The sequence below is a fragment of the Schistocerca piceifrons genome, chromosome 1, assembly GCF_021461385.2.
Source record: "Schistocerca piceifrons isolate TAMUIC-IGC-003096 chromosome 1, iqSchPice1.1, whole genome shotgun sequence".
Taxonomy (NCBI): domain Eukaryota; kingdom Metazoa; phylum Arthropoda; class Insecta; order Orthoptera; family Acrididae; genus Schistocerca; species Schistocerca piceifrons.
The window spans coordinates 659,539,872-659,558,237 of NC_060138.1; the positions used below are offsets into that span (position 1 = coordinate 659,539,872).

General features: G+C 43.2%; 1 protein-coding gene across 3 annotated transcripts in view; it reads right to left on the reverse strand.

Moving 5' to 3' along the window:
* Positions 1-711: 711 nt before the first annotated feature.
* LOC124805514 (DNA-directed RNA polymerases I, II, and III subunit RPABC3) overlaps positions 712-18,366 on the reverse strand; it is a 496,564-nt gene continuing 478,909 nt past the window's right edge. For all 3 annotated transcript variants that reach the window (XM_047266081.1, XM_047266090.1, XM_047266098.1), the window contains exon 4: positions 712-883. In XM_047266081.1, the coding sequence (XP_047122037.1) occupies positions 766-883 (118 nt within the window). In that variant the 3' untranslated portion in view covers positions 712-765. The remainder of the gene's footprint in view (positions 884-18,366) is intronic.

An 18,366-nucleotide genomic window follows, 5' to 3' on the forward strand; every position in this document is an offset into this window, starting at 1 on the left:
ACTCATTCTTCTCGGAACTCTGCTAATATTCGTTCCTGACAGTACCTCTGCAGAGAAGAATCCAAAATCGCTTCGAACTGAAACGATGACGGCTCTGCTGCATACTTACCTATTTCAGTTGCCGGTTTCTGTGTTTCCTAGTATGAAGGACAATTCAATATTATTTGTGTCTCTGTGAATTTTAATGATACGGTTGTCTTTAAAATGCGATACCAATCCCAAGTGTGTTCACGTTGTTGCTTGCACATTGGAATTCTTAATTGTTTCCTACGAATATTACTGGGGGGAGGGGCGGTATGTTTCATACAACAATTTTTTTAGCATTCAGCGTCTTTATTGCGAACTTTTTGGAGTAGCTTGATAGTCCTCGATTGGAAGCATGTCAACAAGCAGTGCGCTTGGAGGAAAAGAAGCGATAAATGGTAAATGTCAATTATTAATCAATGAACGTGTTTTATTCATTATATTTCTGAACGGTTTGGAGGTAAAATACTTTTGCTGCAAAAAAAATTCATCAGAAATTCCTATTTTATTCCATCTATTAATAAAAGTTGAAATTATTCAGTTCACAAAAACTTAACACGTAAACAGTTCCATTATTTCATTGTAACTTACGGGGATTTTAAATTAACACTACGAAAAAATCTCTAATTGAGCTGAAAGTGGGTTAAGTATTGTTTCTGACGACATAAAACTGGGTGACACGAATGATTACAGAAAGTGGTAAGGCATTTATTAAACGAGATTGTAATACAAGTTTTCAGTCTAGAAGGCAAGCTTCTTCATGAGCAGGTACATGGTCTGGTCCACCTCGAAGCCGTGCAGGTTGTTGGCGTCTCCCTGCAGACGCATCAGCAGGCCGCCGAACGAAACGTACGCTGCCCTGAAACACACAATTATTCGTTAGTGAATGATCATAAACCACAACCAAAATCATACAATCTGTATAGCACAAGATACTTTTATAAAAATTGTTAGTACTATCATAACTTGCATTTCAGTATTCAGTGAGAAGAGCCACGAACAAAGATAAATCAAAAAATATGTTACACCATGGTTCGTGACAGGTTGAAGAAACAGTTGAGAAAACGAACAAAAATTTGAATGACTACTTTTATGCAGTAGTTAAAGCGTATCATCCACCATCGTGGACTCTTTGAAACAGTAAACCTCAGCTAACTAAACGTTATACGTATTGGCAGTTTTAGTTCCGCTTTAGCTTTCTACAAATTCTCGTACCGTCAATCTTCTGAACCTCCATGCATTTTTTCTATTTTTTTCTGACACTTTCCTTACAATACTTTGAACAGTCTGTCACTCGTTATTATTCCTCTTCGGAATCCTTCCTTTTATCTGGAATTAATCAGCGTTTTTCTCTTGGCCTACAACTTACTTCACTGCTTTATTTTTCACTATACCCACGGCCCGCATCCCTGTTGTTCTATACCAGCGTTGAAATCAAATTAATATGGCAAATGGGCAATAGCCCTTGAACTATTATGTCTCGACGCGAACTCCCACCTATTTTTCTGGAGTTACTTCGTTGATTTTCAACTTAACCTAATAATTTTATTCCGGAGAACCCATTATGTTTAATGCTGGCATCGGTCTATTACTAATTACTAAACCGGTTTTGCCTCCTCCATTTCCCTTTCAAGGTGGATTTTAAGTTCCTCATCGCTGACGTTGTAATTAGCTTCAAACGTCCAGTTGGGCAGCAGACTTCAGTAAAGTTACAGATTTCTTATGGACATTTGTTACTTTTTTTCCTCATTACGCTGCATAAATGTTATTTATTTTTCGAACAAAAACTGTCTCGCTAGTGGAGCATGGATATCTCACGTACAAAAGATAGTGGCAACAGTGTAGAAATGTACTTAAAACAAAATTTGGATGTACAGAAAGTACTAAAAATGTGCAATACGAAGTAATCGATTAAAAGAAGTGACGCACGCGCTGAAGTTTGTTGAGGTATACACGAGAGGCGGCGAAACAAGCTATAAGCGTCAGATCTTGTCATTACAGCCGCGAGAAGTGCACACAGTTTCGTTCATGCTCAAAATCATGACATCTTGCCCTTTAACTCTACACGTTGTCCGAAGAAACAAAAAGAACGAAGTTCAGGGTTCAGCGTCTCGTAGACTGCGAGATCATTAAAAATGGCATGGGAAAGGATGGGGAAAGAAATAGGCCGTATCGTTTTTAAAGAAATCGTCCGTAATAAGCCTTAATAGATTCAGGGAATCATCGGAAAACTTAAATCTGGGTGTCAAGGCTTGGTTTGAACCTAGCAGCCCCACAATATGAGTCCAAGGTCTTAACCACTGTGCCATCTCATTAAATACGCAGTCCGAGTGGTAGTCATTGTCTAAGCGAAATATTTGAAATGCTTGGAGATGATCGCCCCGTTTGTATATTCATTCTGGGCAGTACTGAGTGCAGGGCGGATAAGTTTCATATTGTAAGAAGGTCCAAAGTTATGACGCCGACTCTAGCCTATCACGAAAGAGCAAGTGACCTAGTAGAGGAGTACATGGCCATTTCTAAACCAGCAGTTCATGCCTTTTCCCTCAGACTCTCTCCGTATTAAGAGAAGCTGGTGAGTTGGAAGATCTAACAATTTAAACGACGAGGAGGGGCTACTACGTGTTTGTCGACGAAGTTAAATGTTCCATAAATTTAAGGAGAGATTATTTAGCAAACTCAGACGTATGGTAAAAAGTGTGGTAACGTGTATTTAGTATACTGACATACCGACTGAAAGACAAAATTAAATTGAAAGTTCGAACATGAAAACAGACCCTTGTGTGTGCTGAAATGGCGGCATGTGAAAATAATGGCGGCTTGTGTGAAACCAGTTCATACAGCGTAAAGTTCAGCAACCTAAATTGCGAGATAGGTGAGCTACAGGGGGAATGTATCCGAGACTGATGCACCCGTCAGATGAGTGTGTTTTTTAGGCGCTTCGCCACGCTCGTTTAGTAAGACTGCGCTGGTCCCCACTGTCCGCCTCAAAAAATAGGATACGGAAACAGTTAAAATATAATTACGCACTGAATAAAGGTTACACGTTTCACACACGTGACACACGACTTCCCTCCGTAACGTAATGGACGAGTGCCGTGACAGGAAAGGCATCCAGCAAAGTTCAATAAAATAAATTTGCCATATATTTTAGTGGTTCCTTTCTATAGTACCACATCTACAACTACATACATACTAGATGGGATTAACGCCAAATAAAAATCTGTATTGACCATGACGCGAGCGGTGGAACACGTGGAGCTATAAAAACAACAGCCACAGTGTAGCCGTATAACGTGAATTCAAAAATGGTTCAAATGGCTCTCAGCACTATGGGACTTAATATCTAAGGTCATCAGTCCCCTATAACTTAGAACTACTTAAACCTAAATAACCTAAAGACATCACACACATCCATGCCCGCGGCAGGATTCGAACCTGCGACCGTAGCGGTCGCGCGGTTCCAGACTGAAGCACCTAGAACCGTTCGGCCACTCCGGCCGGCGTAACGTGAATTGCTTAACTCGGCCTGGCCCAGCTGAAAACATCCGCTACTCTCAATAGCGCACGCGTTGCATCTTCGTCAAATGAGCACATCCAGACACCGCTTCAGAGTCGGATGGTATCACCTGGCATTACTAGGCTGCTGCCTCTTCCTTTCACAGTATGAAAAGTGAGAATTCCTCATTTCATGAACAGATTGTGAAACTCTGCCTTTTATAGTAAATAGGGCCACGTATAAGTTTGAATGATGGAACTCTGTAGTTCAAAGTCCCGTCGACCTGGCAGTCATCACACAGGGAGTATTGGCTCAGCCGGAAGCAAAGCTGCCCTCGCGACCTTATTCAAGGAACGAGCCTGACATTTACACCAAGGTGACAGAAGTCATGGGACAGCGATATGCACCTATACAGATGGCGGTAGTATCGCATACACAAGGTATAAAAGGACAGTGCATTGGTGGGGCTATCATCTGTACTCAGATGATTCATGTGAAAAGGTTTCCGACGTGATTATGGCCGCACGACGGGAATTAACAGACTTTGAACGCGGAATGGTGGTTGGAGCAGCGAAATTTGGAGTTAATGGACTATGGCAGCAGACGACAAACACGGAAGCCTTTGTTAACAGTACGACGTCGCCTGCAGCGCCTTTCCTGTGATCGTGACCATATCGGTTGGATCTTGGACGACTGGGAAACCGCGGCCTGGTCAGACAAGTCCTGATTTCAGTTGGTAACAGCTGCTGCTAGAATTCGAGTTTTGTGCAGTTCCCTCGAAGCAGTGGACTCAAGTTGTCAAAAGGCACTGTACAGGCTGGTGGTGACTCCGTAATGGTGAGGGCTGTGTTTACGTGGAACTGAAACGATCATTGACTGGAAATGGTCATCTGTATGTCGATCTTTTCAGAGAGAGTTGCAGGACTCGGCTGTTCACTACAGACTGTCAAATCAGCCGTCTAATTACACTGCTGAAAGGTGTTTGATTTGACATTCTGCTGGGAAATAACCATGTTCGGCTACTTGGAGACTATTTGCAGCCATTCAGGGAATTTTCGTTCCCAGTGATGTCATGTCACTGGGCCAAAATAGTTCGCAATTCCTTCGACGAACATTCCGGAAAATTCGAGTGAATGATTTGGCCACCCAGATCGCCCAACATGGATCCCATCGAACATTTATGGGACATACTCAAGAGGTCAGTTCGTGCACAAAATCCTGCACCGGCATCACTTTCGCAATTACGGACGGCTATAGAGGCAGTGTATGGCTCAATATTTCTGCAGGGGACTTCGAATGTCTTGTTGAGTCCATGCCACGTCCAGCTGCTGCAAAAGGCGGTTCGACACGGTATGTGGACGTCACATCAGTGTATCTGCATTTATATAATCAGGATGATCGGACAAGGACGAATGGTAGACTACTGAACCATTGAGCGACATCGCTCACTGACTGCTTCTGGAGGACGCCTAGTTCTCAGAGCTTTGTTGACAATCAGTAGACCGGTTATAATAATTAACCCCTTAATACAAGGCAATGCTACTAATTTAGATCGTTTTGGTACGCACACATGAAACTTAACAATGGTAAATACCACGCTGCGGAGCAACAAATCATTTGTACAAAGTGAGTTTTAACCTGGGACCTCGCGATTATTAACTCAGTCTTCTTGTTCAGTGGTCCCAGTCATAGAAACCCGTATCCGATAGAAGTAAACGTACGCCACGACAATACGTCGGAGGACCTAGTTGACGTGTGGCGGCGATATGGTGAAAAGGTAAATGAACTAGTAAGGCTGTCAGACTGGGGTGGTATTTGGGAGAAAGACGGAGAAAGGTTGGGCGGCGAGCGCAGGTGCGAGCAAGTCCGTTATTTATGTGATTGTGGCACGGGGACAGTAGGGAGGCGCGCGGGCCGGCGCGGTAGGAATGCGGCGCTAAACATAGCCGCCAGGCCGGCCGCGGCGAGCGGACACCGGTCAGCTGCTGACGAGCTGGACAAGCCGGCGCCAGCCGTCCTCGGGAGCCATTCGGCGGCTGTCGGCAGTATTTTACGTTAGCTGAATTACGGGAAAATATGTTGCTAGCACGGCTGATGTGATGTAATCCTCTAAGGAAAACGTCCAAACAGGGTGATCCAGTTCGAGGACAAATGTTTCACTTGATGTATCAAGTTGAGATGGGTATCACGGATGATATGATAAAATATTTTGGACCCACAATAAATGTCGGATGCTAAGTAATGATTCATTAGAAACTGCAGTTACAAATAGGGAGGATAAAGACTTTCATTTTTCTTCCCTTTTCTCGTTTTAATTCATTTTTATTATACATTGGCAAACCCGGCAATGCTTCGCAATTGCTAAATATGTATGGGAGTTGGATATACGTCTTAACCTCCTTCTTCCCCTATCTCTATCCCTCTCCTCCATCTCTCTGTCCATATCCTCCTCCCCCGTCTCTCTGACCATATTTATTGTTATCAAAAACGGAACCTTGATTGGGAATAGAAGTCAAAATGAATGGGTAAGTCGGGAGTATGTGATAGACCTTTCCAGCTCCTGGATCTAAGGGAGTAGTAGCTTTATTTCGCATGTTTTTTATCTACGAACAGGTAGGATTATAAAGTTAGCCATAAACACAACTTTGTGTTTCTGTTAAAAATGACACCTAAAAGGAAAACAAAACCGCACATTTGGCATCAATTCAATCTTTGCAACACACCAAAGGTATGATCACCACAATAGCACGAGTTTGGCCGTCTGTTTTGTCGACGTCTCAAATTATTTTGTGCGTAAGCTCCAACTGAGCTAGTCGAACTTGATTCTATCCGCTGTTCCGGAATCATCCCCGATAGCGCTTCAGAATTTCTTATTCGATTTGCCTCCAATCGCGGTCTACGCTCTTCGTCAGTCTCACTGACTCGATAACCATGTAGTTGCCTTGCACTGCGCGTACGCTGACCGATATTTGCACGCCACACTGGTGGCATTTTTTCCAAAGAAATAAACCAAGAACTGAATTCAACTGATTGTTTGCAGAACAGCAAATTGCTACGAACTGACATCAATTCAATCTTTGCAACACGCCAATGATATGATGACAACCAATAACACACTAAAATATCATCTTCAATTGTATTTTTTTCCGCAAAATATCAGTATTCAATGCGGAATTTCTTGTTGTTACGAAAACATCCGACAGCACAACTGTCACACTGAACGTCACATTTCTTTCATACCATCCAAATTTCCGACCGTTCTACTGGATTTTCCAAAATTTTTCTTTCATACAAACCTTGTCCCGACAATTACAAAAAGACAGACAAATCAGTCGAGCCGTTCTCAAGTGGTGAACTTTCATGAATGCGGCAACTGATTTTTATTTATATAGATGTATGTGTACAATTTAGCTGATGACACTGACTGACCTATTTACTAAGAACTGCTGACAAATCAAAACATAGCATATACGATGTAATGACTCGAAGTATGGTCAGATTGAAAACTGCTGTTTTAAGCTAAAACTTTACTACTTTCAAACAGTTTCAGGCTCCCTCTTCGAGAGATTCTACAAATCAATTGATTGTAAACGATAACGTGACGTAATTCTTGCAGACTAATATAATATACAAAGGTGTGCAAAACTTATGCACCAAAGTAACTTTCGCATTATGTGTCACTGCCAAGTAACATAGATCGAAGAAACTTGGACCATACACAGAAAGATCTATTCCTGTATAGCACAGAAGTTAATTGAAAGAATTACGCAATGAGACGAACAGAAATGACATATTTTATTCAAAGACGATAAATGCAGTGAATTCACCGCGATTTATGATAGTCGCCTGGACATTACAAATATTCCTGCGTGTTTTGATCTCTCGCTATCTGAGGATACGTCCTACACGTCGAACAACATTGTTTTCGTGGTCCAGCTGTTATGGTATGTGCTCATGAAGTTGCATGGATGTACTGACATCCAAATCTTTGCATACGGTGCACTCGCCGCTCAGTGTTATTGTGGCACTGTACTCCTTCAATGTTGCATTCGGCCATGAAGTCATTTTTATGGAAGACAATGCGCGACCGCATCGAACAGTGCAAATGGGGGAGCTCTTGCAACGAGAAGATAATGGGCCGAATGGACTGGTCCACCTTTAATCCCATCGAGCACACGTGGGATGCACTGGGCACACGTACAGTAGGACATGGTCCAACGGCACTCCAGCAGTTGCCAACCACGCTGGTAAAGGGAGGGATGGAAGGCCCTAACATTAGCCACCTGCGGTGATAACACATATGATTAAGAACAGTGTCTAGTCGTTTGTAATGTGCTGGAGACTACCTTAAATAGTGGTGAATACAGTGTAATTACTGTCTTTGAATAAAAGTTATTTCTGCTCGTCTCAATGTGTATTTCTTTCAGTTGACTTCTGAGTTATGCTGTGGCAGAACTTTACATCTATGGTCCCATTGTCATCGATCTATGTTAATTGGCAGTCACACATCACCCGAAAGGTATTTTCGTCCCTAAGTTTTGCTCACCAGTCTAATTAATAGAATAACAAGCTCCAGAAATCTGGAGTAATCCAATTTGGGATAACAATAATATTTAATTTCGAGTATATGACGACGCCGTGTTATCAGGATATGTTTTACTGTACTTTATCATTATCTCTACTCACACGAAACCGTTTTTTAAAACGGGGACGTACTCATTCCGAATTCTTCAGATGTCTTAAGAACATTACATGTTTAGCGAGCCAAAATGCTATATAATTTTCATGTTTTAAACCAGATCCCAAACTAGAAGCAAATTCTGCACATAACTTCAAAGGGCCTATTAAATGAACGTTTTAGAAGACACAGTAATCTCCATAAAGAAATGTAAATGTGCAGACAAAATTCTTAACAAAGAAACCAACTTAAAACATAAATTTATACTGACAACTTCACTGAAATTGCAGAACACGACAATGGATAAAACAAATTTGCAGGCAAAGACAACGCCAGCAAGCATTAGCAAAGAATTTACCACTACCACATACAAGTGCATAGATGAATAAGCTGATATGTAACCATGTAACGTCGTTGACGTAGCTGCAAAAGGTGTCAAATTTACGAAAAATATTAAAGTCTCAACGAATACTGCTAAGAAACAAATTCCAATGCTTAGACATTACATATCTACAATTCCGCCTACGCTACGCTTATGATACACAGCAGTAAAAGGTATTAGACAGCGACAGCGTTAACTATGTGTTATGGAAGTAAATATCACATAAGATATATACAAAATTGTTATTAGTTACAAACAGACACAGATATATGCAGTAACAACTCCGTATGGCGTCGAAATAAACTTAAAGCAACAAAAAATAACATCGTAATAAAAATTCGTTGAATATAGCAGTGTTTTGGCTTACTGACCATATAATGTTCTTATTACGAGATACTCGGTTACCGCGTTCTGTTTTATAGAACCATCGCCTTTCGAAATTGGCAAATGTTTGATTATTCAGTTACGGAATTCAGTATCCGTGGCGTACCAAATCAACTTCGTGGTTAAAAGTTTCGAGAAAAAAATGATAATACTATCAGACGAACATACTTCAACAGTTCATGCGTTATAGTAGGACAGACAATACATTGCACCACCTATGTTTCGAATACACACAGCACTAATTTAAATCATTGTGCTAAATTGATTCAGTGGGTTGTACACGTTTAGTTATACTGTAAATTTTATACACTACGCTCAAAGGCGAAAGAACTGACAACTTTAAGGAACAGTTTTTTATACATATCTGGAATTTAACCATCCGCCATGGAAGTCGGGCATACTGACTCAGTAAGCGTGGTGCAGCGAGTACGGAGTGGAGTATACGTTCCACTCCTTCTGAACACAACTGCAGTGCCTTGACCACACCGCCAAAAAGACACTATCACTGCAAAATAACAAGTCAACTCCAGACGCATAGGAAGTGACTTGCCTGAGGTGCAAAAAGTTTTGTGATGGACTCCAGTGCGAGTGTGAAGTAAAGATCGTTGGATACAGTCACGCTGCTATCTCTTCTGTTTGTCGCCATGTCGAGGATAAATACCAACGGTCACACTAAATATATACTGCTTCACAACTGCTAATGAACAAATGACGCCTGCTACGGAACAACCGACCAATCATAGGAAAAAGAGGTGTAGAGGGTGGGATGCGTTAACTGCAGCGAAGCCTGTGCACGAACGCTCTATATGCATTCAACAAGTTCGTGCAGTACGGTGTGTGACGATGATTGTTGTGGAAACAATTAGTGCTACATTCTGTGTGGTACGGCATTATGTTTCAAGACATTATTTGAGTATTTAGAATCATCGACATGCTACTAGGTAGCTCGAAGCCGGTCAAAGTGCCACTACTTTGGCCACAGTAATGGATGTATCCAGAAGTGACATATCTCGACTAAGAAAGGCTACTGAAGGTGGAAATGCTATCCGAAAGCATGTCGAATGCCGTAGGTGGACCACAACAATACAAGAGGACCGAAACGTAGTCCCGGTGGCGAAAAGGAACAGAGCGTTGCAGACCTTGCAACTGCTACCGGTACACCTGTGTCTGCCAGAACCAATTGCAGCGGTTAAATCAGGCTGGTTTGTACGCTCGGAAGCCTGTTAAATGCATCCTATTTCACCTACGCCATCGTCGAGAAAGATTTCACTAGTGTAGGGAGCATGTTGGTTGGGGTCAGCAACAGTGGTCCAGTGTGACGTTCCCCGATTAATCCCGCTTCACTGTGGCTAGTGATCCTGGCCACCAGTTAGTGAAGAGGGAGAAGGGAACACGTTACACACTACAGAATGTTCATGAAAGTCTTCAGTATGCCCTTGGCGTTACAGTGTGAGCAAACATTATGCACAATGGCCAAACACAGCTGTATATTTTTCCGCGAAGTACTGTTGCAGCACTGCGGTAACGCAGGGAGATTATTCTGGATCATTTCCGTCTGTTGAGGAGAGCGATAGATCGCGACTTCCTGTTTATGGAGACTAGTGATGCTATATTCTCCAAGGTGTCAACAGTTTGGTAGCCAGCATGAATAACAGGTGCAAAATGTGTATTAATGTCCGAGGAGGGCATATTCCTTACTTAGAGTCCGACATCGACCCTTATTACCTGTGTCATACGTGAACGTTATTTATGTCTGTTATCCTCCTTTCCCATGTGGTGAAATCTGTACCATTTTTCATCATGAATACACCACTCCACTTACGTTATCTATGCCCTGTGTTTCATATCGCTTAACATTGTGATTATTCCTTTCCAACAATTCTCTGATCCTTAGCAACTGTCAAGCAGTTTAATCAGTTACGGCGTTCATGCTGGTACGTAAAAATTGTCAAGACGATTATTTCAACATGTATCCCGATTGCTCTGTCTTCGCTGCATGTCGTCACAATAGTAAAATGGCACATAAAGTACATCCTGGTCTGTATTCGAATCTGCTTTGAAACGCACGTAAGATCCAGCAGCTCGTTCTCTCACAAATGAGGTGTGAGACTTCATAAAAACTGAAGTCCCTTACACGAGGACTTCGTCTGTTGCTCTGTTATTCTTGTAATAACACGAAGATGTACGAGCTGCTTCGGTCACACGTCACCTGTTTTTCTCATCACTACCAAAAGTAACTGTTGTGTTAGCAGAAGAGCCAACACCGCGTTACGAGAGGAGGCCGAAATGCACGCGTTTTAGCTCACGCAGGCTGGCGTGAGGAGGGAAGGACTATACTGACGTGAGGTCCGGAACATGAAAAGGAATGAGAATTCAGAAAGCGGACATAATTGCTTTGATACTTAACTTTAATCCATTAATGATTAACGTCGCTCTTGACGGTACATGATTCACAATATTATCTGTTCCGAATACATTCTAGAAGAATATGGCACCTTGCTAGGTCGTAGCAAATGACGCAGCTGAAAGCTATGCTAAACTGCCGTCTCTGCAAATGAGAGCGTATGTAGACAGTGAACCATCGCTAGCAAAGTCGGCTGTACAACTGGAGCGAGTGCTAGGGAGTCTCTCTAGACTAGACCTGCCGTGTGGCGGCGCTCTGTCTGCAATCACTGATAGTGGCGAGGTCCGACGTATACTAACGGACCGCGGCCGATTTAAATGCTACCACCTAGCAAGTGTGGTGTCTGGCGGTGACACCACAGTAACCATTAAATTGAACGGAGGAATTATTCTTTCAACATTCGGATAGTACGCAGGGACAAAACGTGGAAAGACTTTGAAGTGTGTTTAGGGTTTTATGTAGGTTCTGGCTCGGTCCTTGTAGTTGAAGAGGAGTCAGAACACTTCGTGAGATGTCACCAGACGTAATGTCAGACGAATTTACCTTTTTTAATTAATTTAGTCGCCGTAGACGTCCTGCTAATCAGTGCCTCTGAAATTCCGTGCCGGCCGGAGTGGCCGAGCGGTTAAAGGCGCTACAGTCTGGAACCGCACGACCACTACGGTCGCAGGTTCGAATCCTGCCTCGGGCATGGATGTGTGTGATGTCCTTAGGTTAGTTAGGTTTAAGTAGTTCTAAGTTCTAGGGGACTTATGACCACAGCAGTTGAGTCCCATAGTGCTCAGAGCCATTTGAACCATTTTTGAAATTCCGTGTGTAGCCGAGGAAACGCTTGACCTTTTCGCGTTCTACAGCTGTTGTTGGAGCAAAAGAAGAAAACTTCTACTCACGACACGAAAAAGCACTTCCACTACTTTCCTTTCAAAAACATATATTTCCTTGAATGGGCGTACAGATCACTCGAGTGAGTCATGAATTAGAGTAGAACACAACTTTTCAAACGACACAGACCTCGAAGGCTCAACATGATATCCCAGATTAGAATATATTTTGTCTCAAAACCATCTTGTCCTTTGTTTCATTCTTGGAGAGTGTTGTTGCCCCTTGATGGCCAAGCCGCGACATTGAAACGTACAAAGTTCTGCCCACAGCAGTTAAAGCCGTTTACTTGTCATCACACCTTGCCGTTTTCGTATTGCACACCTCTCGTTTATTGTATACAAACACCTGCGCACAATATATGTTCAGCGCTTGACTCCCTATTTAATATTATGCTGTCTCGATCGTCTTTCCTTGTACTACACATGGAGTATGAAATGCCGTTTGCTTAAACTGCATGTAACCGTCAAACTTCTTATGAGAGTGTCTGAAACTTCCGTTGACTTTCAACGGAGACACGAACATCACTCGACTGCTACCTGTGAAAGAGACATCGTAGAAGAACAGAGAGCCATTTAGTTCGATGAACCGCCAACCCTAGGGCAGTCTATCTCTACTCGGTCATTAAGACACCAGAAAACATCAGTACTTTGGTAAACACTTCATAATAAACATCGCACAGCCTCCTGCGAAAACCATTCACCATCTTTAGAGTTATAATCACCAGACGACCCCAAACTTCACCAGTTCTTAGCTGGCTGTCTTGTTCCGTGGATAATGAGACAGAAACAACAAATTCCAGCAGTGCAGTGGTGGCATGGAGCTGGTCGGCGCTGTCGGCACATGGCGGGTCGCAAGGCAGTGCGGATAGTGGCAGTGAGCCAATTCCACACAACCAGCTAACCACACTGCCACTGCGGCCGCGCGCTTCCCGCTGGTGTCGGCCTCCTCCATCCGGCGACGTGGCACAGCAGCCAGCACACAGCGGCGACACGGAGTGTGTACTGCCCATCACTCGTGCTGAGTCCTCGCCACCGCAGTCTCATTCCATCAGGGCAACAGTCGAAATGTCTCCTCCTTCGTTTGTCGTTACGAAAGGGGGCGCTTCACACGTGAATCTGGGTATGTTGCATACAAGCGTCTACTAAGCTCATTCTTGTGGGATATGAAAAGCAGCAGCGCACGTTCGTGAATAACTCCGCGAAAGATTTTAATGAAGAGAGCTAATTTACAGTATGCATGCTGAATCCAAGCATTGAAAAACTTAAAAGGTGCAGGGTTGGTCGGACTCAAACTACATCTAGCTGCTCCGCGGGCAGTGCCTCATCGAGAAAGTTAGGCAACACGCCTCACGCGCTCAGAAAGGCGCGTCTATACCGGACGCGCCGCGCCGCGAAAACGTAGGAAAGATGTTTGGCGCAGCCAATATAAACGTCAAATCACGCCGCTCTGCGCCGTGCTGTTCAAGAACGAACAATTCCTCGCTGTGTCGGTACATCAAAGGAAAAGATTCGTTCCTGCGCCGCTCTGTTTGGAGAGACACTCTTTGTTTTCCATTGCTATTTATGCGCGTGTGCACTGAAACATTACTACGCACCTACGGTCACATTGCTCCATTCCGCACAGCTCTTCGTCGTAGTGCGCTGCTCTGCGCCGCGCGTCGCGTGAGGTTTAACCGTAGCAGTCGTCTTTAATTCTACACAGTTCAAACGTTGTTCGACGGTACAAGAGCTATCACCCTGTAACACAGGGTACACTGTGGACAATACCTTTATCTGTGTAGTGTAAATCGGGGAATGAAAACTGATCGCTTAAAATAATCTATTCCCAAAGTGTACTGAACTACCGTTCTTGGGAGAAGAATCACTCTTTGTTATTAAAAAGGCTAATGGGAAAGATTCTTCAATACAAGCAAACGAGCATAAACGCCCTTAATGATCGTGATTCTGTTACACAAGCCTCGTCTGTCTGTCCTCGATCTGACTATCCTACTTTGCACACGCTGTACAAAATATTTGCATCTATCTGCACCTATTGCTCCAGTAGAAAGAAGTTTTTCAACACTGCGGCATACAAAGACATGGCTGAGGTCGACAACGGAAGAGGATCGACTTAATGGATTAGCTCTTTTGAACACTCACCCTGACACTGATCGTCCTATTGACGACGTAATTAACCAATTTACCAGGAAGAACAGGCGCACAGAATTCATTACTTAAGGAAGGGAACCACAAAATACTTTATATCATAAGATGCCATTGTCTTGTATATGTGTATAATCAGTTTAAATAAAACTTTCTTAAACTTTGCATGTGACTTTATTATTTTTTATTACGGTAAAAGTAAAGGTCAAGATATCTTTAGAGCCCCCTCCTTGAGGTTCTTCTGTATCCGCCAATATGCCTTGGGCATTATGCTTGTTTCCAAAGTGAAAAAAGCGAAAAGTCTTACTTTGGCATATTTCGATGGTTTTGTTTATTCGTAAAAATACTAGCAATAACAGATTAACGCTGGATGTGAATGCCTGAGTACTTCACATCTTAGACGCAGAATCCCAAAACTGTTTCACGGCTAGAGAATCCTAAAAAATTAATACATCAGAGCAATGTAGAGCACATCTTTTTCTCCTTCTTTGTTTTAAATAGTGACGTAATATCACATCTACATCTACATTTATACTCCGCAAGCCACCCAACGGTGTGTGGCGGAGGGCACTTTACGTGCCACTGTCATTACCTCCCTTTCCTGTTCCAGTCGCGTATGGTTCGCGGGAAGAACGACTGTCTGAAAGCCTCCGTGCGCGCTCTAATCTCTCTAGTTTTACATTCGTGATCTCCTCGGGAGGTATAAGTAGGGGGAAGCAATATATTCGATACCTCATCCAGAAACGCACCCTCTCGAAACCTGGCGAGCAAGCTACACCGCGATGCAGAGCGCCTCTCTTGCAGAGTCTGCCACTTGAGTTTGCTAAACATCTCCGTAACGCTATCACGGGTACCAAATAACCCTGTGACGAAACGCGCCGCTCTTCTTTGGATCTTCTCTACGTCCTCCGTCAACCCGATCTGGTACGGATCCCACACTGATGAGCAATACTCAAGTATAGGTCGAACGAGTGTTTTGTAAGCCACCTCCTTTGTTGATGGACTACATTTTCTAAGCACTCTCCCAATGAATCTCAACCTGGTACCCGCCTTACCAACAATTAATTTTATATGATCATTCCACTTCAAATCGTTCCGCACCCATACTCCCAGATATTTTACAGAAGTAACTGCTACCAATGTTTGTTCCGCTATCATATAATCATACAATAAAGGATCCTTCTTTCTATGTATTCGCAATACATTACATTTGTCTATGTTGAGGGACAGTTGCCACTCCCTGCACCAAGTGCCTATCCGCTGCAGATCTTCCAGCATTTCGCTACAATTTTCTAATGCTGCGCGGTGAAGGGAGTACAATTGGAGCGACTGATAGAAAATGATAAACTGTAAATGTACAGCTTCATGATCTCACTGATTTAAACCACCTCAGCCAGACAGAACAACGCATTTGATTTATAAATCCAAAGGGTATACTTACACCGTAAGCTGTCGAAGTATAGAGACGCCATATTGCGCTAAGGCAGCTTTACGCGCGCTAAAAATAGCAGCACACAGTCCAAACTTAGATCTGTTTAGGAAACTCCGTGGGACTACCGAATCTGATGGAGTAACGAAGATCTTCGCTCGACTCGGCCGCGCAGCCCTCATTTGCCTGACAGGCATGTTGTCAAGTGGAACTTGTATCGTTACCCTCCGAATTTACAGCCAAAGCCAAGTCTATGGTAGACGTGCTTTGAACATTACACTGCTCCTCGCGAAGTGAGTCTGCTGCAAAAGCAGCCGATTTCCACCCTGCTACTACAACAAACAACAGTCCGCTCTAGCATCGTAGGCCACGATAGACACTGAGGTGACGAAAGTCATGACATGTCTCCTAATATCGTTTCGGACCTCCTTTTGCCTCGCATAGCGCAGCAACTTGACGTGACATGGATTCAGCGAGTCGTTGGAAGTCTCCCTGTAGAAATATTGAGCCACGCTGCCTCTACAGCCGTCCGTAGTTACGAAAGTTTTGCAGGTGCAGCAGCATTTTGTGAACGTACTCAACTCCCGCTTTTTCCCTAAATGTTTGTTGGTATTCATGTCGGGAGATATGGGTGTCCAAATCATTCGCTCGGATTGTCCAGGAAGTTCCTCAAACCAATCGCGAACAATTGCACCCCGGTGTCATGGCGCATTGCCACCCACAAAAATTCCATCGTTGTCAGGGAACATTTACGTCCATGAATGAATGGCTGCACATGGCGTCCAAGTAGCCGACCACAACCATTTACATAAATGATCGGTTCAGTTGGAACGGAAGAGACAATCCGGTCCACGTAAACACAGTCTACATCGTTATGGAGCCACCACTAGCTTGCACAGTGCCTTGTTACAATTTGAGTCCATGCCTTCGTAGGGTCTGCGCCACACTAGAACCCTCCCGTAGCCCAAGAGAGGCACTGCAAGCGATATCGTGCCATTACCAAAGGCCCTTGCGTCGGTCGTCTGCTGTTGTAGCCCATTAACGCCAAATTTCGCCGCACTGTCCTAACGGATACTTCCGTCGTACGTCCCACATTGATTTCTGTGGTTATTTCACGCAGCGTTACTTTCCTGTTAGTACTGACAACTTTATGCAAACGCCGCTTTTCTCGGTCGTTAAGTGAAGGCTACCGGTTACTGCGTTTTCCATGGTGAGAGGTCATACCTGATATTTGGTATTCTCGGCACACTCTTGACACTGTGGATCTTCGAATACTGAATTCTCTAACGATATCCCTTGCGTCTGGCTCCAACTACCATTCCGCGTTCAGTGACTTAATTGCCGCTGTATGGCCATAATCACATCGGAAACCTTTTCACTTTAATCTCCTGAGTACAAAGACAGCTATGCCAATGCACTGCCCTTTTATACCTTGTGTACGCGATGCTAACGCCATCTGTATATGTGCATATCACTGTCCTATGACTTTTGTCACCTCGGTGTAGTTAATGCTGGATAGGCGAACACGTGTCGAGCACCACGCCATTACGATACGGATTTACTCTCTACTTATCGTTAGCAAGCCTATTCCCAACTAAAATCTTCCGAGAGTAAATTCTTCTCAACTATAGGTCAGCCTTCCAAAGCAAAGATCAACTGCTGCCAAATGTGCAACATAAGCACCGTAAATGCTAATACATTTCAAAGAAAAATGCTTTACAGCCGCACCAAAAAAATTGTTTGGAACATGAAAACAAATGATATCTAGGCGATCGAGTCATATTACAGTTGTCACTGCAAAATAGCATTTTTTTTTTCTAATTTACCTATCTGCTTTAAAGTTAAGTAACCGAATTGTAAAACTCCGCCGTTTCGCAAGAAATTCTTATAGCTTAATTTTAAATTATTAATAATCCATAAAAAATTTAAAATGGCACCCAAAAGTTTGTAACATTGTCTTCATAATGAAATCCTAATTGATATTTACTTTAAGGATGTACGATAGCATGGTGAGAGTGGGACCGAGACAGATTTTCTAGAAGAGGCGTTTCTGTCATTTTTCCTTTGCTGACAGCTTCCGGCGTTGGTGGGTTATGGTTAAGTCATGTGATTGTGATCATGCGTCCTCCTCGTGAAACTACTCATGGCTTGCCGACAATCTGGAGAATTATCGCACAACCAGCTTAATAGCTGCTTACAAGAATAATATACAGAAGAATGGAAAAGAAAACTGTCGATCTGTTAGATGACGATCAGTTTGGCTTTAGGAAAGGTAAGGGCACCAGACGTTGAGGTTGATAATGGAAGCATTACTGAAGAAAAATCAAGACATGTTTATAAGACTAGTCCACTTGGAAAACGTGTGACAATGTAAAATGGTGCAAGATGTTCGAAATTCTGAGAAAGTTAGGGGTAAGCTATAGGGAAAGAAGGCCAATATACAATACGTACATGAACCAAGAGGGACCAATAACAGTGGAAGTCCAAGAACGAAGTGCTCAGATTAGAAAGGGTTTAAAACAGGGATGTGACATTTCGTCCCT